The following is a 27354-nucleotide window of genomic DNA, read 5'->3' on the forward strand; positions in this document are numbered from 1 at the left end:
TTTTATTTATTTTTATATTTTAAATTTGTTTTATAATGAATACTATAATACATATTATTTTATAAATTTATATTTACAAACATTTATAACATTGATTATACATTTATGTAAATATAAATATGCATTTGTATTTTATACATACTTATATATTTTTGGTGAATGCTTATAGATTTCTTATTGATGGAGGTATGTTAATACTGATACCAAGAGGAAGCCTGAGATAGCAATGTGTACTGCATAGTTGGAAAAGGCTTTATGGAAAAGGTAGATTTAAATTTAAAAGTAGGCTTTAAGGCTTCGGATAGTTGTAGAGAATGAAGGAGTGTAGGAAACATCATGTGTAGGAAAGTAGCATTAACAATGACATAGGTACTGAACTTCTTTGGGTGACAATATAGTCTCAAAACCAGAAATCTTGAAGGATATTCTGTACTATTCTCTTTCCCTTATGCTTTACTGCTAATTGGTTATCTGGTGTTCCTTGACACCTAACTCATAAAATATAACTAACTTAAAAGTTCCTCTTAACTATCATTTGAATATCTTCCTTTTCTTGATTTCCACAGTCCTAGAGCAGTTCAATTCCTCATTTTCTCTTTCTTGGTTTTAGAATTTCAGGATGCATGTAAAGAACATAATGGTACCAAAATTGTATTTGTAAGATTAATCATCAATCCGTGCTTCACATTACCCCCGTTTGTCCTAATCTTTGTTCATCCCTTGCTATATTTAACTAAGCTTCTGTTTGCTTTACCTTTCTTTAAAATCCCTTTTCTTACCCCAACAGCTCTCATTCTTCTTTGTTTCCTGGCTACACTTTACATTCTTCCTTGATGGTATTTTCTTAGGCTTACATCTTGGTTAAAGCGGTCTTCCATTATTTCTTCAGCAGTCTCAATCCTCAAAACACTTTTAACCTATGTACTGCTCTTTTAGGTCAGACATCTTTGACCAGTGCTATTATAGTTACAATAGCTTGAGAATCAGTCCTTTTGTTTCTAGGATAGCCACCTTTTGATCATTTTCTACATTGCTGCTAGAGTGTTTCTTTAAAAATACAAATCTGATTATTCTATGTGGCAAATTTAAGCGGCATCTCATTGTCTAAGTTCAAACTATTTAGATATCAGTTATCTTTTCATTGTTCATTTAAAGAGTGGGAGTACTGCATACCAAGTGAGTTGAAGTCAATTGCAATAGGAAATCTTTGGCAGTTTTTTCCCAGTTTCTTAACTTGCTACAGTTTTTTTTTTGCTGCTTCATACATTGCCCCTCTTCAATTTAATCTAATGTTGCTGTAAATGTGTCTTATTCTTGTACTCATTTTTCCATATCTGGATCCATCTTTGCTTTCAATTTGGTTATGTAACAGATTCCCCTCCTAGTACGTTCTATTGCTTCTGCTTTGATTATTAGATATATAATATAATAACTATTGAAGTAAGGCTTAGATATTTATTCCTTATTTAGCCTTGGATACGTAATGAGGAATGTAACAGACATGTCTTTGTTCTCACGAGGTTTGCATTCTTCTTGGAGAAACATACAAAACAAATAATCACAAATAAATATTTAATTATAAATTGGGATAAGTGCTATGAAGGAAATAAAAATGATGCAATGCGGTGGCTGCAATGGACTGTGTGGGCCAGTCTCCAGCCTACAGGCAAGTGCATGTGGGTGAGTGCCAGCTGTGGTGGTAGTGGCAGGCCTGGCTGACCCTTCGTCAGGCACCCAGGAGGAGTGCTTAGGTGCTAATGGTGGTGGATGGGGCAGTGTGATCCCCTAGGCTCTTGGACAGTGTACTCAGGCACTTGAGGGAGCAGAGGTAGTCATGGTGGGCCTCTCTTCAGGCTTCCTAGTTGTGTTTATAGGTGCTGGCTCCGGTGGGCAGGGTGGGGTGGTTCCTACGCCCCTGGTGGAGCATTCAGGTGAGTGCTGCAGCAGTTGTGGTGAGCTGGGGGAGCCTGCCCTTAAGAGTATGTGCAAGTGTGCTATGGCCCTGTTGCCAGGGATGATGGGATTGTTGTAGATGGCAGCAGCTATAGGCAGGCCTCTGAGGAGTGTGCACTTCAGCCCCAGGCATCAGCTGTCTGTGAGCCTGTACTCAGGGTATGTGACCCCACTGCTGGGAGCAATGAGGTTATGTGACACCCCACTGACTGACATGAGTTGCCTGCTAGTGGCTCTGGCTTCACCTGGTAAGCGCGCAAGTGGCAGTGGGTTGTGGCTGTGAAGCAAGGTAGCGTGTCCTTGGGGTGTGGGTTGCAAATGTGTGATGGCCCTGCTGCTGGAGTGGACATGGGAATTGATGCCATTGGCTTATGCTATGGCTCCAGCAGCAGCAGCCAGTAGTAGCAGCTGCGGGAGGGGGAGACTTTCCCTGGGGCACGGGAAGATGTGCAGCAGTCCTGCTGTTGGTAGGGGGCAGGGTTGCTGCCAGTGGGGTGCACTTCAGTCTTGATGGCAGTAGTCAGCAGTGAGTATTGGCTGGGGGGTATATCAGTGGGGCTCCAGGGATATGAAGATGCAGGGGTTGTTGGGCCTCAGAGTAAGATGTAGACTCCTGGGGGCTGGGCTCTCAAAATGGCACTGTGCTATAGCTGCTTAGAACTCAGAGGGTGGGTGGGACTCAACATGAACTCCCTCTCTGGAGCAATGCCTTTGTGAGATCTCTAGTCAGCTACCTGTGTTAATCTCAGGGCCCAAAGGAGTCTACAATGGCTAGGATTGCAGGAGTCTGCAGTGGGACTGTGGATAGTTGGGGCTTTCTCACTTACCCTTTCCCTGGATTAGGGAGTCTTTCCAGGCTCCCAGCCCATCCTGAGCAGGCTGCCTCACTTCCCTCTCCTTCCTTGCCTTAGGTGTTTCCTGACACATCTCTGTTGAATTTCAGTGTTCTTAGAGGATCTATTTGAAGTGTAATTATCTACTCACTAATTTAGTTCTTCTTTGTGGAGGAGGTGAGTGGGCAGATGCCTCTAATTAGCCATCTTGAAGCCTCTCTGGTTTTTAAACGTTCGTCTTACATTTTCTACCTCTTTGTTCTTTTTCCTGAATTGGGAGATATCTCTATCCTATTTCTGTCTGTGTCTGTATCTGTATCTGTATCTGTATCTGTATCTGTATCTGTATCTGTATCTGTATCTGTATCTCTATCTCTATCTCTATCTCTATCTCTATCTATCTAAATTTGTTTCTCCCTTGCTAATTCAATCTTTAAATTTTATGTCTGTTTTGCTATTTTAAAAATCTCAGTTGTCAAATTTTAAATTTCTAAGAGCTCTAGGTAATCTATTTCAGGGATCTGGTATCCTATTGGAACATTATACTTAGTTAAATATCTGTTTCTGTTTACTCTATTAACTCTTTTTCTTTGGGTTTTAGTTTTTTTCACAGTTTAATTTGGAGCTTTCTTTTTCATTGTTTTGCTTTTCTTCACAAATTGTTGGTACCTGATTGTTGACTCATCTATGTATAAGTATTCATCTTTTCCCACTGTGTATTACAATCTAATTCTTCTGATTATGGGAGTGAGTGGGAGTTGCTGTGTGGAAAGGTGGACATAGTGGCTTGTCTTTTACTATAGGGGATGTTTATCCTGCTTAAGAATAATGAGCTATTTGGAACACTACCTCGTCTGCCACCCAAATTCCTAGGATCCTTACTTTATCCTGAGGTAGGCTTTGTGGTGAGAGGTATGGTCACTTGGTCTTGTTCCATATAGCCTTCATTGAATTAGTGTGACTTTTTTTTTCCTCCAATGATTCCTTAATTTTCTGGTTTGTTAATGATATTCTCTTATTTTGTTAATGTTGTTCTTTTATATATATTTTTTCTTGTACCTTTTTTCCTAATTTTGTGGGATTGGGGTGAGAGAGCATATAGAAACATGCTCAGTCCACTGTCTTTAATCAGTTTTGAGTTTTAAAATTAAGTATTTTGACCTGAAATAACACTTTCTGGTTAAATAAGCTACGTATATGTCAGGTTTTTCTTTTGGATTCTATTGACATTTTATATTTTGTTAATTTTCCTTAAAGACTGTGGACAATTATTACAAGTGTTTTTAAAAATGTACAGAGTTTGAGAAATTTTCAGTAAGTCTATTACATCTCCAGTAATCAATAATGACCCTTAACAGTGAGGAAGGACAATATTTCAGACATAATAAAGTTTTAGCTGACAGCTGGCCATATTAGGGAACTCTGTAAGCAGTTCTTTTTTGGTTTCATTTTTTGTGGGCAGGTTAAAATATAAGAAAGTTGAAAATGGGGAGGCTTGGGCTGGAAAGATTTTCAATTTATTAGCATAATGTTGAACTCATGGAAGTGTAGAAAGAAAAACATTGGGCTTTATTTTTTAGGATGGCAAGAAAGAAGGCTGTCAGCAAAGAAAACAACAGCAGGAGTTAGAGAGGAAACAGGAAATATGAATAGTGCAAAATCAAAGAGGAAAAAACGGGAAAAGTTAATAGTATCAAATAGTACAAACTTCCACAATGATGAAGACTTAAGAATTGTATCACAAAATGGTTATTGGTGATCTTTAAGATGATAATTTTATTATTATGGTGATAGGCATTAGTTTTACTTGGAGTTCAAAATGAGATGTGTAGGTAACAAATAGGAATTTGTTGGCAAAACAAACTAAGAAATTTGATAGTTGCTTGAAAGAGCAGAAAGGTCAGATATTGTTTTATATTCAAATAGAATGTTTGGACGAGATAGGGGAAATTAAAGATTCCTCTACATAGAATCTGTGTATATTGGTAGTATAAGAGCAGAGTCTCACAGGAGGTGGGAATGTTGAAATCCAAAGTACAATGCTCAGAATTAGCTTGAAAAAAGAGAGTCACTTCTTTTAAGTTTGGAATGACGATTAAAAGGTCAGATGTTTAGACAGTGATGAGCTGAAGGTAAATGTGCATTCTGACCTCATTTCAAATATATTTTATATAGATTTATTGCTTATTTTGCTTTGTGAATGTTGGGTTATTTGGCAATGGCATTAACTTTATAGAAACATCACTATTAATATTTATCTTTAATTAGCTTTGCATAGTTAGATTTGGACTTCCTCTATGCTTTACATTGCTCTAGTTGCATTTACCTCTCTTGATTTTTCCCTTTTGCATAGTATTATGCTTGTTCCTTCTGTCTCTTTTCCTATTATTTTAATCCAGCTTTTTAACACTTTTTTTTTTGCTTATTTTAGAAGAGATGACTAAGCTTACAAATAACAAAGAAGTAGAACTTGAAGAATTGAAAAAAGCCTTGGTAAGTATAGTCTTTCCTATTAATATATAGCAATTACTTTTCAGAAGAATATTGAATCCCTTGACTTACAGACTCTCACACTATAGATGTTTTATACTAATTTTTTCAGCAAAATGTAAAATTATATTTGGTTTTAAGTAAAGATGCATTTTATACCAATTTTATATACCTTGTTAACTGTCTTCATCAAGCTGTTTATATCATTTGAATATGTGCTGATAGCACACTAAGATCAAATTTGCATGTTATGTAACTGATTGTAAATTTGGTAATTTTGGATGTTGTACCCTTTGAACAATAAAGATGCAATTTTGAAAAAGGTGTATGATATATATTCAGTACCTATGTTTAATGTTCAGGTAGAATCATGTTTATTCTACCTACAGTGAAGATGTAGGGTAAAATTTCATTATATTTTAATTGATTGCCGTGTATAGAACATGGGTCAGCAAACTTTCTTTAGAGGACTAGATAGTAAATATTTTACAGTTGGTGGGTCATACATGGTCTCTCTTCTCTTCTTCTCCTCCTTTTGCCTTCTCTCTTTTATTTTAAGAACCTTGTAAAATATAAAACCATTCCTAGCTTAAGGATCTAGGAAAAGAGACTTGAATTTGTCTTGCATACTGCAGTTTTCTGGCCCCTGATGTAGAAAATAATATTGTTTATGATGACTGATTAATTGATTTTGTGTTTACCTATCACATCTCTACCTGATTTTGCAGCTCCTACTTCTTCTGTCCCTTGGAAGCATTATTTTAAAATACTTTTCTTTTCTCCATTTAATTGCTCTGGGACAAACTGTTTGCAACTAATAATAATGTTTTCAGTGCTTTCAGATTTATTAATGCATGCTTATACAGGTCTTAGCTTAAATGTCACTGCTTTATGAAACCTCTCTTGATACTCCAGGCTAGGTTTAGGTCTTTGTATGGCTTATTTCCATAGCACCCTGAATTTTTCCTTTATAACACTTATCACAAATGAAATCCACTTATTTTTGGTATTACTATTTAAGGCTTTATTCACCCTTTAGACTCCTTATCTAGCATAGTGGCTGGCACATAGTAGGTGCTCAATAAATAAATAGTGGAATGAATGTATGTTTCAATAAGGTTTAGGAGCGTTTGTCTTGTTTACCTTGTGACTCTAGTACTTAGTAGAGAAAGGGACACTTTGTAACACTTTATAAATATTTGTTGAATGAATACTAAAGCATTGGCTTTTATATAATGATTCACTTCTGCATGGACGATTTCACTGGTAAATTCTGTCGAACACTTTAGGAAGAAATAATACCAGTCTTCCACAAATCTTTCCAAAAAATAGAAGAGTGAAAACAATTTTCAAGTAGGTTTTTGATACCAAATCCTAACAGAGATATTATAATAAAGGAAAATTACAGACCAATATCCCTATGAATAAAAGAAAATTACAGACCAATATCCCTATGAATATGAGTATAAATATAAAATTATTAATAAAGTATTAGTGAATCTAATCTAGATTTTAATACATGATAAAGATCATATTACATCAAACAATTGATCAAGAATGGGATTTATCAGAAATGTAAGGTTGGTTTAAAATTTGAGCTATCTGTGTAATTTACTGTATCAAGTAACAAAGGAGAAAAATAATATAATTATCTCAATAGTTGCAGAAAGACATTTGACAGAATTTCACACTCATTCATGATTAAAAAAAAACTTTCAGCAAACTAGGAATAGATGAGGACTTCTCCAATCTGGTAAAGAACATCTACAAAATACCTACAGCTAGCATCCTATTTACTGATGAAAGGCAGTGTCAAGAACAATGTCTGCTCTTACCACACCTATTCAACATTGTATTGGAGGTTCTGGCAAGAAAAATAAATATATACAAATTAGAAAGGAGTACGTAAAACTGTCTCCCCAACCCATGACAGGCCCTGGTGTGTGATGTTCCCCTTCCTGTGTCCAGGTTCTCATTGTTCAACTCCCACTTATTAATGAGAATATGCTGTGTTTGGTTTTCTGTACTTGTGATAGTTTGCTGAGAATGATGGTTTCTAGCTTCATCCATGTCCCTGCAAAAGACATGAACTCATCCTTTTTTATGGCTGCATAGTATTCCATGGTGTACATGTGCCACATTTTCTTTATCCAGTCTGTCATTAATCGGCATTTGGGTTGGTTCCAAGTCTTTGCTATTGTGAATAGTGATGCAATAAACATACATGTGCATGTGTTGATTTATAATCCTTTGGGTATATACCCAGTAATGGGATCACTGGGTCAAATGGTATTTCTAGTTCTAGATCCTTGAGGAATCGCCACACTGTATTCCACAATGGTTAAGCTAATTTACATTCCCAGCGATAGTGTAAAACTATTCCTATTTCTCCACATCCTCTCTAGCATCTGTTGTTTCCTGGTTTTTTAATGATCGCCATTCTAACTGACGTGAAATAGTATCTCATTGTGGTTTTGATTTGCATTTCTCTGATGAGCAGAGATGATGAGCATTTTTTTGTATGTCCGTTGGCTACATAAATGTCTTTTTTTGAGAAATGTCTGTTCATATCCTTTGGCCATTTTTTGATGGGGTTGTTTTTTCTTGTAAATTGTTTGAGTTCTTTGTAGATTCTGGACATTAGCCCTTTGTCAGATGGGTAGACTGCAAAAATTTTCTCCCATTCTGTAGGTTGCCTGTTCACTCTGATGGTAATTTCTTTTGCTGTGCAGAAGCTGTTTAATTAGATCCCATTTGTCAATTTTGGCTTTTGTTGCCCTTGCTTTTGGTGTTTTAGTCATGAAGTCTTTACCCATGCCTATGTCCTATATGGTATTGCCTAGGTTTTCTTCTAGGGTTTTTATGGTTTTAAGTCTTACATTTAAGTCTTTAATCTATCTTGATGTAATTTTCATATAAGGTGTGAGGAAGGGATCCAGTTTCTGCTTTCTACATATGGCTAGCCAGTTTTCCCAGCACCATTTATTAAATAGGGAATCCTTTCCCCACTGCTTTTGTCAGGTGTGTCAAAGATCAGATGGTTGTAGATGTGTGGTGTTATTTCTGGGGCCTCTGTTGTGTTCCATTGGTCTATATCTCTGTTTTGGTACCAGTACCAAAACTGTTTTGGTTACTGTAGCCTTGTAGTATAGTTTGAAGTCAGATAGCGTGAGGCCCCCAGCTTTGTTCTTTTTGCATAGGATTGTCTTGGCTATGTGGGCTCTTTTTTGGTTCCATATGAACTTTAGTTTTTTCCAATTCTGTGAAGAAAGTCATTGGTAGCTTAAAGGGGATGGCATTGAATCTATAAATTACTTTGGGCACTACGGCCATTTTCATGATATTGATTCTTCCTGTCCGTGAGCATGGAATGTTCTTCCATTTGTTTGTGTCCTCTTTTATTTCATTGAGCAGTGGTTAGTAGTTCTCCTTCAAAAGGTCCTTCACATCCCTTGTAAGTTGGATTCCTAGGTATTTTATTCTCTTTGTAGTAATTGTGAATGGGAGCTCACTCATGATTTGGCTGTTTGTCTGTTACTGGTTTATAGGAATGCTTGTGATTTCTGCACATTTATTTTGTATCCTGAGACTTTGCTGAAGTTGCTTATTAGCTTAAGGGGATTTTGGGCTGAGATGATGGGGTTTTGTAAATATACAATCATGTCATCTGCAAACAGGGACAATTTGGCTTCCTCTTTTCATAATTGAATACCCTTTNTGTAGATCAGTTTTATTTGGTGAAAAGTGAAAAAAGGGAATCAGGGACTGTCAGCAACGTGAGAGTCCTGCTAACAAGCTTTCTGCCTCACAGATTGAATCACCAGTTACCACACAGGAATAGAAGGGGCCAGGCGCCTCTTTCTTGCAAATGGCATGAACTTCCCAAGGCCCCACCCTGTTCTCCCAGTGCACAGACTGGTCGGAGGTTCTCCGGGAAGACCTTTTTACTTGGCTGTCTCATTCTCCACTCTAAAGAAGTACATCTAACTGCCATTAGAATAAGGATAAGGATATGGACAAAGACCAATCTTAACTGCTTCCTACTGACAGGAGGTTCTGTTTTGGGAAAATAGCAGTCAAATCTCCCTCAGAGACATATCTAAGGATTCCTGGCAAAAGGGGCCAATGTCTGAGTTGCATGACCGTTTTGGAGTTTGATGGCCTGAAGGTGAGAAGACACAAACAGGGTTATTAGAAAATATGTATCACAATGAAATGTGGGGTGGGCAGTAAGGACAGCTCAAAAATCCCAAGGCCTTTTACCAGTTTGCATGGGGAAAGGGGGGCCAAAAGCCTGACTGGTAAGAAAAGCTTTTACCTTTTTGCTGGTATGTCAGGCTTCTGGGTTCCCTTCCCCTGAGCCCAATCCTAAACCGACCAGTTTAAGGTTTGAGAAATTAACTTCCCAATTTGGAGGATGCATCTGAGGGGAGTCTCCCATAGTACGAACACACAATTACCTATCAGTGAAGAGAGAAGAGAGGAGGAAAAAGGAAAAAAGAAGGTTTTTTTTTTTTTTCCAAAGGAGTCCCAGGAATTCAGGATGCATTTGAAAGGGGTGCAGACTGAAGATGAATGGTTATTCATCTAGAAAAAGAGAGCAGGCATCCCTGGTTCCTTTCTCTTCCTAGCAAATACCTGGGATATGTGAGGGAGGGAAAGTGAGGCATTCCTGTTTCTTTCCTCTGTTCTTGCATCCCTGAGTCCTGGCAGGCATGATGGGGTACCACCCATTGGTGTTTTAGTGGCTTTCACTCATTTTAACAGGGGAACCTAGAGGGTGGAAGTATCAGCTCTTACCCACATATGCTATATCTCTCCTGCTGTCAGTAGCCTTTGAATTCCCTAGACCTCATTTATGTCATGGATACTAGCGTAGACTTTATCTATGAAATGGGAAGCTTGGCTTAATTGGCAGGAATCAGCCACACTCACCTGTAGTATGCCTTTTAACTTCCATTATTGTCTGCCTCTGGATCCAGTTTTCTTTCCTAGTGCTTTGACCCAAACCTTGGAATTGAGTTTGGGACCAAAACGTGTCTCAGGGGTGTTGCATGGACTCCTTATTGTAAGCTGAATGCTAAGGTAACACTGTGGAATTAAGTTTTCCTCCAACAAAGAAGAGAAAAGGATGTCTTGTGACACGCCCAGATAACTGGTGGCTATCATTATGCTTGCTAAGATTTGGGTGCATTGTGCTTGGCTTTGGCTAGCTCCCTTGGTCTTACTTTCCCAAAAAAGAAACCTCCAGGTGATGGGCACCCTATTTATTCCCATCATCTGTCTGGATTTGCAAGATAGTTGCTCAGAGCTAGAATATTGATCCAGATTTTACATTACCCATCCCCTTTCTTCCTTCTGAACTGCATCTGGAGAATGCTGGTTGGTTCATAGGAACAAGCAGGGTTAGTCTAAAATGTAGGCAAAACTTAAAAACAACTAATGAATTTAGAATGTAATGACAAATGTATGATAAGTTTTGAAACATAATTTCTCTCTAGTCCTCATTTTTGTTAAAGAAACAAATCATGACAGGACTCAGTTGTTTGCAAAATAGACTTTAGTCTTATACTTGGCCTGATTTTTTGCATAAAGTACAGCAAGAATAACTATTTCTACATAGGACTTCCAGATTGACTTTGATGGTACTGTGTTCCACAAGGAATCTCAGACAAGACCTTTTAAAGCTAAGCCCAGCCATGGGTTTCTATCCTCAAATACCTCTGAGTTGGGTGATCCTCTCCTCCTAAGGTCCCAAGATACACTTGGAACTTCTGGCTTGTTAGAAAGTGACATTCTTTACTGACCACAGGTCAGGAACCCTGTACAGGGGCTGTGCAGACAAGGGTGTAAGGCCAGTTTTTTTCCCAAGGGGCTTTTATTGGCTCTGCAAGTCAAGTTTGATTCCTTAATGGGAAGCATACCCTTCCAGTCAAAGCCTTGGTGAAACAACCAGTTTCTTTAATTGCATCCTGTTGCAAAAGAAAATGGATTCTTATTGCACTGATGCAAACAACTATATTGCCATAAGTTAAGAATACTCACAGATAGTTTCCAAATTCTAGAGGAACCAGGCAGAGAGAAACAAACATGCTCTAAATTTTGTTCACAAGAGTATACCTTACTCAATTATTAAAGGCTGTAAATAGTCCAGAATGTTTCCTTCATTCTGAAAAACAAAACAAGTATCAGCAATATGCTAAGCAAAAGTCAAAAAGATTGCTTCAGTTTTCTGAATTCATTCAGTTAGCTTTTGTTTTCCTTGATACTCATGAACATTTTAGCTCTTTTTGAATTCTGTACATTTCCCTTTATTCCTGTGTCATAATCTTCAAAGTTATCAGACCTGTATTTGAGAGCACTTGTCAAAGTTCTATAGCTTATTATAAACCATCTTTTGAAAAGAATTAAAACAAGACAACAATTGTGAATAATGAAATGCCCAGGGTAGTTACAATTAGAAACACAACTGACAAAGAAGTTTGGTATCTCCTTGGTTTACAATAACTTAACCTTAATTGTGATTGATAGCATACTTAGACATTAGAATTTCAGAAATCCCATACAATTTGGGAACATATATTAGTATTATTCACCAAAATGTAACCTAAAGAATATTGAGGCCAGGCGCGGTGGCTCAAGCCTGTAATCCCAGCACTTTGGGAGGCCGAGACGGGTGGATCACGAGGTCAGGAGATCGAGACCATCCTGGCTAACATGGTGAAACCCCGTCTCTACTAAAAACTACAAAAAACTAGCAGGGCGAGGTGGCGGCGCCTGTAAGTCCCAGCTACCCGGGAGGCTGAGGCAGGAGAATGGCGTGAACCCGGGAGGCGGAGCTTGCAGTGAGCTGAGATCCGGCCACAGCACTCCAGCCTGGGTGACAGAGCGAGACTCCGTCTCAAAAAAAAAAAAAAAAAAGAAAAGAAAAAAGAATATTGAACACCATTTTGGCAATCCTATGTAACTAAACATGTCACATAATCCTGTTTACCTCTTTTCTGGATACTTCAGAGGCCCTTCTGAAGCATCGGAAAAGTCTGGCATCAGGAAAGGCAATTTTGAAACGGAAGTTTGATTTTGGGAAGCCTGTTAAATATGTTAGAGGTTTAAAACACTTAATGTTATAAAATAGAATTCCAGATTACATAAATCATTTATTTTGCCAAAATCATGATTCAGAAACTTCTATAACCTGTTACAAATTTTGCTAAAGAGCAGATTAGTGCCTTACGGATACCTTCTTGTGCTTTTATTTTAAAGCTCAATTTACAGAAAAACCTTATAGTACCCTTTTAAATTTAGTCAATATATGCACACACAGAATTTTTGCAAGATTAATTTTACAATCCTTCCACCACTTGTATGAACTTTTATCTACTTTGAAACAATTCTTTAATCTTAGGTAAGAATTTAGATTTTTAATGCCTTCTTATAAACTTTTTTTTTTTTTTTGAGATGGAATTTCGCTCTGTCACCCAGGCTGGAGTGTGGTGGCATGATCTCAGCTCACTGCAACCTCCGTCTCCCAGGTTCAAGTGATTCTTCTGCCTAAGCCTCCCTAGTAGCTGGGATTATAGTTGCCCACCACCATGCCTGGCTAATTTTTGTATTTTTCATAGAGATGGGGTTTTGCCATGTTGGCCAGGCTGGTCTCAATCTCCTGACCACAAGTGATCCACCTCCCTCCGCCTCCCGAAGTGCTGGGATTACAGGCATGAGGCACTGTATGTAGCCTCTTATAACCTTTTATTAAAAACACATTTTACTGTTCTTACACACCTCACATGTAAATCTATTTCCAGTAGTCTCAATTATATGTCATGATGGCAACTTTTAGCAATTTTTAACTTCAATGTAAAATCTGGAAGTTGTTTTGAGTATGTGCTAGGAGCAGCTAAGGTTTGACTCCTTCCTGCATAATTAAGGGTGTGGTTAGTTCCATATGTCCCCATGCCTTACCAAGTTGAACAGTTCTCAAAACCAAAAAGCAGTTTATAACCTTAAAACACTTAACAAACCTTGCATCTGACCTGCGTAATTTAGTCCACCTATTTATATTTTGATGACATCTGCTTTTTACCAATAATCTTTAAGTCATTCTTTATTTTACAAAGATTAAAGTTATATGAACTGAAAGGTACCACAGCTTTTATCTTCGTTTTTAAAAATATTTGATACAAGCACTTATCTTCCTTTAGGCCAATTAATTAGAGCTCTTTTTAGAGACATCACACATATGTAACTACATAGGCAGGCAGAAGAAAACCCCAGTTGTCATAAGATTTTTTCAAATGGGGAGAGGGATCTACCTACTTTTAATTCCTGGGGTTCCATGAGGATGACAGAGGTCTCTCCCCACTCAGATGTGCATTAAAAGTGGCAAAGCAAAATCAAGAAAAATAATTCAGTCAACTGAAAAAAACCCTTTTCCAGAAAACAAGGTCCAATAAAAGGAAAACATAAAAGGCCTTATAAATAGAACTATAACTTGGACATCCACTTTAATTAAGCTGAGTGCTCCTTAAGAAAATCCTTTTAACTCCATTATTAGCCAACTTTAGTTGGGCCAAGCTGCCAATACTTTTGGCTTTCAAACTTTACTAAAGGCTTAGAGAAAGGAAAATCCAAGGCAGTTCATGGAGGGAAAGAGAGTCAGTAAGCAGCAAAAGGTTATGCAGATATGAAACCATAAAGGACTCATTTGCTAAGCTAGGATTGAATCTGGGGCCACCATTGTAAAATGGCAGAGGCTAGAATAAAACATTGCCATGTGGTTACAGGTCTTGCTCCCAAGGACAACAAGATGGAGGCCTGCAGCAAAGTTTGCTGCGGACTATACAGAAAGTCATGCAAAGCACACTAGATTGGTTGCAGCTTAAGACGAACCTCACAAATCCTTTCTCACAACTAAAACTACAGAAAATATAAATAGTGATCCCCATCATTCCCGGCCCAGCAAAATGTCTTCCAAAAAGAAAAAAACCTCGTTTAAAAGTTACCTGCTGACAAGGTAGAGAAAAGGATGAGACAGCTTAGATGCAGGGCTATGTTAACTGCTGACAGGGTGGAGAAGAGAAAAGGATGCCTGGGGAAGAACCTATTATTCTTATGCCAGTTTTTCCTCCACTAGGGAGAGAAGCATAATTGCTGTGGGATGGAGCTGGACTCCCTGGCTGGGAGAGTGGGAGACTCCACGGGCGCTTGGCAGGGAATGCCAGCCAGCCTCGCGAGGCCCTTGGGTCATGCATCCCAGCCCTAGCAGGGAGGGGAGGGTGGCAGGGAACTGCTGCTCACCCATCTGTACCAAAAAAAGACAGAAAAGGCCATGGAAAGGCTGGGTTGGACTGAGGCCGACATTCCGCATCTCCGGGAGCAATAGGAGTGGGGGCACAGTTTCCTTTATCCTCAGAAGAAATCCAAAGGAAAAAAGACTTAGAAGCAAAAGAGAAAAAGTTTTTTTTTTTTTTTTTTTTTTTTGGTTTGCTTCTCACTAACCCTTTCTCAAGCCTTATGTTTTGCAAACAGTATGTTGTAGGAAAAAACCGGATTCTTGTCACAGAATCAGGAAAGATTAGGCTTGCAGACACTTTGAAGGGTGAGTAGGGCAGGGTTTATTGGGTGAAAAGGACAAAAAGGCCCACAGGGACTCTCAGCAAAGAGAGTCCTGCTAGCAGGCTTTCTGTATCACAGAATGAATCCCTGGTTGCCACATAAGAGCAGAAGGGGTCAAGCTCATCCACCCATGCAAACGGCATGAACTTCCTGAGGCCCCGTCCTGTCCTTCCAGTAGGCAGGCTGGTCGGAAGTTCTCCAGGGTGCTCTTTTTACTTGGCCGTCTCATTATATATGAACAACAATTAATATCCGGATTCTCAGGATCAGAATGTCTTGATTGGTGTGCAGCTCTTTACTTGCTAGCTATATGACCAAGAGCAGTTTAAACTCTTGATGCCTCAGTTTTTCCATCTATGAAATGGAGAAAATAATTGTACATATTTCATAGGGTGATTGTGAGGAATAAATACAATAATTCATTTACTCATTTAACAAACATTTGTTGAGTTTTTCAGCTGGGCATGGTGGCTCACACCTGTAATGTCAGCACTTTGAGGGGCTGAGGTGAGCAGATCACTTGAGGCCAGGAGTTTGAGATTGGCCTAGACAGTATGGCAAAACCCTGTCTCTACTAAAAATACAAAAATTAACTGGGCGTGGTGGTGGTGTGTCTGCAATCCCAGCTACTCGGGAGGCTGAGACATGAGAATTGCTTGAGCCTGGGAGGTGGAGGTTGCAGTGAGCGGAGATCAAACCACTGCACTCCAGCCTGGGCAACAGAGTGGAACCTGTCTGAAAAACAAAAACAAACATTTGTTGAGTTGTATTTATGCTAAAACTCTGGGGATACAGTGGGGAGCAAATGAATGCATATACTGCCTTCATGGAATGACAGTGATCAAATAGTCACACTTAAATTCAGTCACTCATTGAAATGTAACATTACAATGGTGACAAGGGCATTAAGGAATTAGTTCATAGTATGATGAGGCCTATGATAAAAGGATTTGAAGTAGTTCGATTAGAATAGGCTTTTTTGAAGAAGTAAGGATTGAACTGAATTCTGGAGAAAAAAATACAGCATATCAGATAGAGGAAACACGCTAAGAATTTTTTTCATGGGAGGGAGTATGGTGAATACATGATGAAGTGAAAGATGCTGCTGGAGAGTTAGATAGGAGCCTTACAATTCATGGCCTTGTAAATCATATCAAAGGAATTTTGTATTTATCCTAAGAGGAATGGGACACTCCAGATAATTTTAGCAGGGAGTGACTTGATCAGATTTGCATTTCAAAAAGCACATTTGGCCTGAAGGAGAAAAGTATATTCAGGTAAAACAGTTAAGAGTAGACAGACAATCACAGTAGCCAGAGGAGAGATGATGGTGGCTTCCTCTGGGAGGTGGTAGTAGTAGTAAGAAAAAGTGACGTAGGATGACATTACCACTTGTTAAAAATACTCTTCTTTCTCCATTGAATTGCTTTTGCACATTTATTAAAAAAATCAACTGGCCATGTTTGCATGGGTCTATTTCTGGGCTCTCATATATTGTCTTGGTGCATTTGTCTATTCATTTGCCAATATTGTAGTGTCTTGATTACTTTAGATTTAATACTAAGTCTTAGAATTGGGTAATGTGATTCCTCCAACTTTATTATTCATTTTCAAAATTGTTTTAGCTATTCTAGTTCCTTTACATTTCCATATAAATTTTAGAATTAGCTTTTCTTTTTTTCTTTTCTTTTTTTTTTTTTTTGAGATGGAGCCTCACTGTGTTGCCCAGGCTGGAGTGTAGTGGCGTGATCTCAGCTCACTGCAAGCTCCACCTCCCGGGTTCATGCCATTCTCCTGCCTCAGCCTCCCGAGCAGCTGGGACTACAGGCACCCACTACCACGCCCAGCTAATTTTTTGTATTTGTAGTAGAGATGGGGTTTCACCGTATTAGGCAGGATGGTCTCGATCTCCTGACCTCGTGATCCACCTGCCTCGGCCTCCCAAAGTGCTGGGATTACAGGCGTGAGCCACCACACCCAGCCTAGAATTAGCTTTTCTATACCTTAAAAAACACTCGCTGAAATTGTTGTTGGAATTGTGTGAAATATATGGATTAATTTGGGTTGAACTGACATCATTAGTATGTTGAGTACATGAACATAGTATCTGTTTCTATTTATATAGATATTCTTTATAATAATTTATTTCATTAGCATTTTGCAGTTTTCAGCATACAGTACTGTAAATGTTATATTAGGTTTATACCTAAGTACTTCTCTTTTTGCAGGTATTTTAAATAACTACCAAATAGGCATTTGATTTCTTTTTCTTGCCTTATTGCTTGGGCTCAGACTTCCAGTATGCTGAATAACAGTGGTGAGCTTATAAATCTTTGATATCCTGATCTTAAGAGAAAAACATTCAGTGTTTTACCATTAAGTTATGATGTTACTTGCAGGTTTTTTGTAGAAAGTTCCCTTGTATTTCTAGTTCACTGAAAGTTTTTATTATGAATTGATGTTGAATTGTGTCAAATGCTTTTTCTGTGTCAATTTATATGATCATGTGGTTTTTCTTCTTCAGACCATTAATGTGGTATAGACATTGATTTACAAATATTGAATGAGCCTTGCATTTCCAGGATAAACCCCATTTGGTGTTGAGTATTGTACTTTTTTCTGTATTACTGAATTTTATTTGTTAATATTTTGCTGAGGATTCTTATATTTGAGTTCATAAGAGATATTGGTCTATAGATATCTTTTGTTTTGCTCTCTATGTCTGGTTTTGGAGACAAAGTAATGCTGGCTTTATAAAATGAACTGAGAAGCTGTTTCACAGAGGCAGGTCTTTGCAAACCTATCCCAAAGTTCAAAGAAGCTTAGAGGCTGAAGAAAGAAGCTTACAAATCCAGTTTCTTGGAAAAGTTTAATAGGGACTTACAAATAGAAGCCATGTGTGTCTCAAGTGGGGGCAAGACAAGATAATGAACCCCTGCATCATTATCCTCCAGACCCAAGGATTATATACCTTAAAGGAGGGGCACATGTGCTTCAGAGGCAATACTAGGAATATGCCCTAAGTGCAGAATTTACTGGAAGTACCTTCTTGTACACAAGGAACAATAGATAAACTGGAAATCTTAGAGGCCTTTCTGGAACAGGGGTTAAGTAGAAGCCAACGTGGTAGATTAGCTTCCAAAATAGAGTTGTTTTAGGCTCCATAGAAGCTTTTGTTTCTTTCTGTTTTCTGGAAGAGATTGTGTAGAATTGTTATAATTTCTTCTTTAAGTGTTTGGTAGAATTCTCTAGTGAAACCACTTGGGCCTGGAGATTTCTTTTTGGCAAGGTCTTCAGTATGGATTTATTTTTCTTTATTGTTATAGAACTATGCAGGTTACCTGTTTAATCTTGAATGATTTTGGTAGTTTTTGGTTTTAAAGGAATTAGTTCATTTCACCCAAGTTGTCAAATTTCTGTACATAGGATTTTTTGTAGTTTTCCTGTTATCCTTTTAATATCTGTACGGTCTATAGGATTACCTTCTTTTGTTACTGATACTGGTTGTTGTGTCATTTCTCTTTTTTGTCTTGTTTTTTTTTTTTTTTTGGAGATAGAGTCTTGTTCTGTCACCCAGGTTGGAGTGCAGTGGCATGATCTAGGCTCACTGCAGCCTACACCTCCTGGGTTCAAGTGATTCTCCTGCTTCAGCCTCCTGAGTAGCTGGGATTACAGGCATGCACCACCACACCGTACTAATTTTTTGTATTTTTAGTAGAGATGGGATTTCACCATATTGGCCAGGCTGATCTTGAACTCCTGACCTCAAATGATGCACCCGCCTTGACCTCCCAAAGAACAAGTGTGAGCCACAGTGCCTGGCCCCTTTTTTGTTAGTCTTGATAGAGGTTTCTTAATTTTATAGATCTTTTCAAATAATTAGTTTATATTTCATTGATTCTTTCTATTGTTTTTCTGTTTTCAATCTCATTGTTTTCTGCTCATGTCTTTATTATTTCCTTCCTTCTGCTGCTTTGAGTTTATTTTGCTCTCTTTCTAGATTCCTAAGGTGGAAGTTTAGATTGTTTTGAGACCTTTCTTTTCTATAAGCATTTGCATACTGTAAATTTCCTCTAGTCACCTTTTCAACTGTATTTCACAAATTTTTATATGTTGTATTCTCATTTAGATTAAAATATTTTTAAATTTCTCTTGAGGATTTTCCTTTGATCCCATTTAGAAGTCTGTTGTTTAATTTCCATGTATTTGGAGAATTTCCTGTTATTTTTTGTTATTCTTTCCTAGTTTAACTTTGTTACGGTCAGAGAATATACTTTTAAAAAATTATTAAGGTTTGTTTTATATATCAGGATATGATATATCTTAGTGAATGTTCCATGTGCACTGAAAATAATATGTATTCTGCTATTGTTAGGTAGAGTGTTCTATAATTGTCAATTAGGTTCAGTTGGCTGATGGTGTTGTACAAATATATGTTTTAATTGAATTTTGGGTCTAATTATATTATTTATTGAGAGAAGAGTGTTAAAACTAATACAATTTTGGAATTGTTTGTTTATCTCTTTAATTCTATCAGTGATTGCTTCATGTGTTTTGAACTTCTGCTATAAATTTCACATTTATATATAACTGCCGTATCTTCTTGATGAATTGACCGTTTGATTATAATTAAATGCCCTCTATTTCTGATAATACTTTTTTGTTTTAAAGTCTATTTTAACATATTTTTATAGCCACTCCATGTTTCTTATGCTTGTTGTTTGCATGGTATATCTTTAACCTACATTTGACTTTATACTTGTACATATGTGCTTATATATAGACTGCATATAATTGGGTCTTCCTTCTTTATGCACTTCGACAATCACTACTAATTGGAGAATTTAGGCCATAGATACCTTTAAAAATTGCTGTTTAAGTGTTGATGTGGCTAGATTAGATTTACTATTTAAAAGTTGTTTTCTGTTTACTCCTTTCATTTTGTTCCTCTTTTAAACTCTCTGCCTTCTTTTGGGTTATTTGAATATTTTTTGGTATTCCATTTTAATGTATCTACTGGTATTTTATCTATACTTCTCTACATTTATTTTTGTGGCTGTTCTAGGGATTACAATGTGTATCCATTACCTTGTCTATAATGAGTTAATATTGTACCACTTCATGTTGAATGTTGAAACTTTTTGACTATTTATGTCCTTTTCCCACTTTGTCCTTTGTGCCAGAGTTGTCATATATATTACACCTACATGCATTTACATCTTCATAAGACAGCTATAATTTTTGCTTTAGTAGTCATATGTTTTTTTAAATAACTTGAGGAAAAATGATCTTTTATATTTACTCCAATATTTATCAGTTGTGATATTCTTTATTTTTTCCTAAAGATCCACATTTACCTCTAATATTGTTCTCCTTCAGCCTGAAGAACTTCCCATAGTATTTCTTGTAGTGCGGTTTTGCTGCTGACAAATTTTCTTAGTTTTTCTTTTTGAATATATTATGTATTTACTCTTCATTCTGGAAGAATTTTATTTCATTTTTTAGGTATAGGATTGTGGGTTGACAGTTTTGTTTCTTTCAGCACCTTAAAGATGATGTCTTATTGTCTTTGATCCTCCATGTTTTCTAATGAGAGACCCACATACTTTGAAGATTTTCTCCTTAACTTTGATTTTTCAGCAGTATGTAAGGGAAGTTGAATTATTATATTTGAGTTTCACTGCACTTCATAAATCTGTAAATTTTTAACTTTCTTCAAATATGGGAAGTTTTGGCCATTTAAATATTTTCTGCCCTATTTTGCTGTCTTCTCCTTTTAAGATTACAATTATACATTGATTTGATCTTTTTATATTGTTCCATGGGTTCCTGAGGTGCTATTCATTTTATTTCAATATTTTTCCTCTCTGTTCTTCAGACTATCATTTCTGTTGTTCTGATAGTCAGATTTACTATCTCTTTCCTTGTAATCTCCATTGTGCTCCTATGAGCGTCCAATGACCTTTTTTTTTTTACCAGTTCTAAAATTTCCATCTTTCTTATTTTCTATTTCTTTCCTTAGATGTTCTATCTTTTTATTCATTTTAAGAGTATTTCCTATACCTGATTGAGCATACTTGAATTAGCTGCATTAAAGTTCTCATCTGATAAAGTTCTCACATCTTGATTATACTGGGGTTAGTATATATTTGTTGCCTTTTCCCTTGAGAATGTTGACATTTTACCAGTTCTTTGTATATTGAATAATTTTGGATTATATTCAGGACATTGTGAAGGTTATATTATGTAGGTTCTATTATATTCTTCTGAATAATGTAAATGTTTTTGTTTTATCTATCAATTAGCTTGCTAGATTAAGAAATAAACTTTATCTCACCTTCTATGAATGGTGCTTCAAATCTTAATTCTCTAAGCCTTTGGTGTACTTTTTTTGACTCTGTATATGAATGTATGCTTCATGGGTTGTTTTTAAATTTGTATAGTATTCATACATGGAATCAGGAGATTACTTTCGGTGGTTCTTTGTTCTGTATGATTTCTCCTTTATATTCCGACAGCTGGTCATGGTTCCCAGGGCTCCTTTGCCTGGTTCTACCAGGTTCCTCTAGCAAGTGAGATGGTGGGATTTCTTTTTTTTTTTTTTTTTGAGACGGAGTCTCGCTCTGTCGCCCAGGCTGGAATGCAGTGGCTGGATCTCAGCTCACTGCAAGCTCCGCCTCCCGGGTTCACGCCATTCTCCTGCCTCAGCCTCCCGAGTAGCTGGGACTACAGGCGCCCACCACCTCGCCCAGCTAGTTTTTTTGTATTTTTTAGTAGAGACGGGGTTTCACTGTGTTAGCCAGGATGGTCTCGATCTCCTGACCTCGTGATCCGCCTGTCTCGGCCTCCCAAAGTGCTGGGATTACAGGCTTGAGCCACCGTGCCCGGCCGAGATGGTGGGATTTCTATTGTAGTTTAAGCTGCCTATACCACACTGCTTAGCAGTGACGTTTCACCATTGGGACAAAGCTACCACAAACTGACAAACTCACTCCTCTTCAGCCACTTGTGTTAATTTTTTTTTTTTTTTTTTTTTTTTTTTTTTTTTTTGAGACGGAGTCTCGCTCTGTCGCCCGGGCTGGAGTGCAGTGGCCAGATCTCAGCTCACTGCAAGCTCCGCCTCCCGGGTTCACGCCATTCTCCTGCCTCAGCCTCCCGAGTAGCTGGGACTACAGGCGCCTGCCACCTCGCCCGGCTAGTATTTTGTATTTTTTAGTAGAGACGGGGTTTCACCGTGTTAGCCAGGATGGTCTCGATCTCCTGACCTCGTGATCCACCCGTCTCGGCCTCCCAAAGTGCTGGGATTACAGGCTTGAGCCAATTTTTCTTTTTTCACTTGTTAAAATCCTTAGGTTATCTCTCTGTCTCTCTCTCTCTCCCTCCTTCCTTCTTTCTCTCTCTTTCTGCCTTGCCATCTACACACACACACACACACACACACACACACACACACATACATATATTTATATGTATTTATGTATTTTGTCCAGAGTTTATAGAAGTTTTCAGTGGGAGAGTTGGTCTTTGAGCATGAGATTATAGTGACATACTAAAAGCTAAAAGACTGCTTCTATTTTTGCTCTGTCAAATTGAGACACAAAAATCTGACTTCCATAGGGTAGTGTGAAGAATGAAAATATATTTTAAGCATCTAGTGAGGGCTGCTCATATAGAAGTCATTCGAAAGCATGAAACCATGGTTATTGTTATCAGTCTGTCTCCACAGCCCTTGACATAATTTAAACACTTTTCTTCTTGCATTTGTTTTGGCACAGTAGTCTCATTACTGGCTTTCTTGTTTTTAGGTTCACCCTACTTAAGCTTTCTTGTGCACTGTTGCTAGTGTTATCTTTTAAAATTACAAATATGATGATGTTATATTGTTACAGTAAAATTTATGATGATTCCACACTGTCTATAGATAAAATTCAAACTCCTTAACTACAATTAGTAGTTTTTATAATTAATAATATAGGACCTTTTATTGTGAGGCCTTTTATAAAATTGTTGTGATGTTGTGCTTGGGAAGACAAAGTAAAAAGTGAGTTCATAAATATATGCTGTGTCGGATAGTAGAAGGAATGATGAGAAATTAATCATCTCTAACTAAAGAATTAATTATTGTGTTCCGGGGCTGTGTCTATTGAATTGTCTGTCATCATGTTTAGTCTTTGAATTTACTTAATATTGACTAATTTTCTCTTTTTAAAGAATTTTAGCCAGGGGGAAGCTCATAGATCTTTCCATAGCTCCATTTGGCCAGTTTGATTACTTTGAATATGTGTATGGTTTGGTACTCCTGATTTGTTAATATTTATAAATAGGGAGAAAAGGAAAAGCTTTTATATGAAAACAAACAATTTGAGAAGATTGCTGAAGAATTAAAAGGAACAGAACAAGAACTAATTGGTCTTCTCCAAGCCAGAGAGGTTTGTTTAAGGAAACATTTTTATTTTAAATATTTTGTTAATAGAATATAGATTTATGAATTATGGTATAAGTATTTGTTTTGTTAAAGATTTCTTCACAAAATTCCTTTCAAAGCATTTGTTATTACATTAATGTGTTTATGATTGATTTAAAACACATCTAGACAACCTCCACATTATAATGTGAGAAAGATCAACATTTAAAAGATCAATATGATGCATTATGCTGTGGTTTATAATAGTTATATTTCTTGATGTCTTGAGTATTTTTTCTTTTGAGACAGAGTCTCGCTATGTTGCCCAGGCTGGAGTGAAGTAGCTAATTCAAATGCACAGTAATTGCACACTAGCTTTGAACCTTGTGCTTCCTGGATCATCCCCTCAAGTAGCTAGGATTATAGGGGCACACCACCATGCCTAGCCAAGTATTTCTTAATTGGTACATTTGAAATTTAGCCTTCATTAAGTTAGGTTCTTAGTTTATAGTACTTTTTATAGTGCTCATGTTATAGTTTTAGAATTTGTATTTTAAAGTATGTTTCCAGTCCATGACAGAATTACATCTTGTCTTTTTGTAATAATGTTTTAGTTTTTTAAGATACTACCTGATTTCATCAATTAATATATTTCTCCTTGATAATATAAAATTTTAATTGAAATTAATTACTTGGCAGAGTGATAAGAATATTTTATAACATGTAACTTTTCTGGTTGAATTTTACAATATCAAGATAGAATTTACTTACATTGAATATGTCATTGTTCATTGGTTTAAAATTATAGTGATTATAGTGATTATTCACTTTAAATTTACTCATTTAAAATATTTGACATAACCTGCCCAATTTTTGCCAAATATATGATTTAATTACTCAGTGAATATACCTTTTAAATGAGAAAATTGGAAAAACACTTGCCATAGTTATATATGTTTATTTTGCAGAAAGAAGTACATGATTTGGAAATACAATTAACTGCCATTACCACAAGTGAACAGTATTATTCAAAAGAGGTTAAAGATCTGAAAACTGAGCTTGAAAATGAGAAGTATGTTTTCCATTTATCTAAGAATAGCTTATGTACTCAATTCCTAAGCTTTCTGGTGATAAATAATAATTTAATTATATTTAATATTTATTTGAATGTATTTGAAATTGTATTTTTATTCTTAAGGATCTAAATAATGTGCTAATTTCATTGCTAAGGAAAGTACATATCACTGACATGAAAAAGAGTGCACCGCAAAGCTTAGAAACACTTTACATCAATGTGCTCCTTTTCTTAGAGGTATTTAGTTCCTCATAAAAGTAATCATTTTCAGTTCTAACTAGTTGTTTTGGTTGTTTTGCTAAATTATTTTATAGGTTTTTGTTGATAAAGTGTCAAAATAAAATTTATTTCTTATATTATCCAAATAAAATATTGAATTGGATGATTTTACCTACTCAGTAAGTTTAATTTGGAGAGAATGCGGGGGAAATTATTATTGTATTATTACTCAGAGAAAAGTAAATTCAAGTAGCCAGTCTAGTGGTGGTGAGCATGATTTTCCCCTTTTGGTGGCTTCTCAGTACTAGGTTAAATAAGAAAAGTAAACAGTTTATGCAGCATCCTCTCCTTTCCTTTTTATCTAATTTTCTATTTCTGGTACCTTTTCAATAGTACCTTTTTAAGGGCCCTAGGTAAAACTCACCTATTAACTAATGTCCCTTTTAATGAATGGACTGATTAGTTATTTGTATTTTAATGTACATTTGTTATCCTTAGTATATTTGCTTTTCAACTTTTCATGGCTTAGTGAAACGCTTTATCTCCTCTTTGATGAATTTCCAGTATCATTAAATAGAAATAGATAATAGATGCTCCTAAAATCACTCCGTAGAGCCACATACTCCTCTGCCTTCATTTAAAATTGATATTGGATGTAACCAATACAACAATAATCTCTCTTCCAAGGTAGAACATTTGAAATCTTTTAAGAGCAAATTAGGTGTTGTGCACAAAAGTTAAACTTAGGTTTTTTTTTTAATGAAAATATCTTAATTAAACACAGCTCATGCCTCATGTACTACTTTAATCAAGTTATAGGAAATTTGAATTAACTTCTAAGGGACAGTCTAATGGAGAGGAAAAAATTATTGAAGAAAATAATGTACTTTTCAAAATTTGTGGAAAGTATGAAAGGATGAGCATACAGGGAACATGCAAGGAAATATATTGTGTGACATTTGAAAATTTAGTAAAGAAAAATTTCAAAAATATTAGAGGGAATAATGTAATGATCAACTATCACCCGGCTTCAGGAATTATAAACCAATAGTCAATTTTGTTTCATGTTTTTCCCCCCGTCCATCATCCCTTTCCCCTATCATTATGTTGAATTAAATTCCATATTATGTCATTTCATTTGTAAATATTTTGGTATGCCTTTTTTAAAAAAAATAGGCTTAAGAATACTGAATTAACTTCACACTGCAACAAGCTTTCACTAGAAAACAAAGAACTCACACAGGAAACAAGTGATATGACCCTAGAACTCAAGAATCAGCAAGAAGATATTAATGTGAGTTGAAAAAGAAAGTGCTGGTGACTTAGTTTTCTTCCAATTAGTAGGTTAGAATAGATGACCTCGAAAGATCCTTTGAACTTTAAAGTCTGATTACTTTAGAGCTAAAACTTTGTTTTAGAAGAAAAATATGCATATTGGTCTTATAGGGTGGTAATGGGTAACAGAGGCTACCCTCTGATTAGTGTGGAGGTGACTCCTAGAACAAGTTAATCTAATTTTAGGCATCAAGATTTTTAAAAACCATCTAGTCAATAGGTATTTATTAAGTCATATAAGATTGTGGAGGATACAATGATGAATAAAATGTCACCCTTTCTCTTTAAGAACTTTTGACTTAATAAAAATAGTAATTTCTCACATAGCTTAAGCAAAACAGTGTGTCATATGTGTTGTTAGTGGGACAAAGTGTTATCAGAGTTTGCAGGATCACTTCTGCTTTGGATAAAAAGAAGGCTTCTGAGAGAATATAGCATTGATTTTGGTCTTAAAAGATGAATTATGAGTTCAGTAGGTAACAATGAATGGAAAACATTACTTGAAGTGACAATATGAATAAAGGATACAGACTTAAAGTAACACTGGAAAACCAAATGAGACTTGTTTTGTTAACTATTGTATAGGGATTGTTGGGAGAATAATTAAAGTAAGGCTTAAAATGTAGTATGAAACTATACAAGTTGAAAAGCCTATTTTTTTTTGCTTTATATATAACTAAATAAATTTTATACTGACAGATAAAGGTCTTAAATAGTAGTTTAATTTTATTTTTGTTTAAACAAAATAATTGATATAAACAACGTTATTTCTTTAGAATAACAAAAAGCAAGAAGAAAGGATGTTGAAACAAATAGAAAATCTGGAAGAAACAGAAACCCAGTTAAGGCAAGACTAACAAATTGGCCTTTTTTTGGTCTGGCAAAATATTTTGATATTTCTTTTCTATTAACTTGTTATCATTAATTTAAATTGGACTGATGTTGAATATTGTATAAAGTAAAAATTAGACATAAATCACTGTTGTGGAATCCTGCTTAAAATAAAATTATAATAATGTCTACTTTGTGCTTAGTGTTAAAAGCTAGTGAGATTAGACAGAAATTTTAAAACATCATAAACCTTCTCATTCTTTAATATTTAAGAAAATATATTAATCATATTTCATAAAATATAGAAATCTTAAAAATTACTTCTAATCATATGAATGATTATAATACTGGAGTATTTATACCCACTCTATTTTAAAGAATGTATTTGGTTATTGCTTATAACCATACACACATAATTTTATATGTGGTTTTTCCATTTAATATTATTTTTAGCATTATTAATGTTTTTATGTTTTTTCACAGTCATCTATTTTATGTCCATCTACCAGTCATTCAGGTGGATTAATGACATTATTTTTGTCATTTTTACTTTTGGATATTTATGTTTTTTAGTTTTTCACTTTTTTTTTTTTTTTTTT

General features: G+C 36.2%; 1 protein-coding gene across 1 annotated transcript in view; it reads left to right on the top strand.

Moving 5' to 3' along the window:
* SYCP1 (synaptonemal complex protein 1) overlaps positions 1-27354 on the top strand; it is a 131005-nt gene that overhangs the window by 41661 nt on the left and 61990 nt on the right. Inside the window, 5 exon segments of the mRNA XM_017869585.1 lie at positions 5218-5279; positions 23216-23320; positions 24264-24367; positions 25766-25883; positions 26701-26771. Coding sequence (XP_017725074.1) covers positions 5218-5279; positions 23216-23320; positions 24264-24367; positions 25766-25883; positions 26701-26771 — 460 coding nt within the window.

Source organism: Rhinopithecus bieti, unplaced genomic scaffold (genome assembly GCF_001698545.2).
Source record: "Rhinopithecus bieti isolate Rb0 unplaced genomic scaffold, ASM169854v2 scaffold_3040, whole genome shotgun sequence".
NCBI lineage: Eukaryota > Metazoa > Chordata > Mammalia > Primates > Cercopithecidae > Rhinopithecus > Rhinopithecus bieti.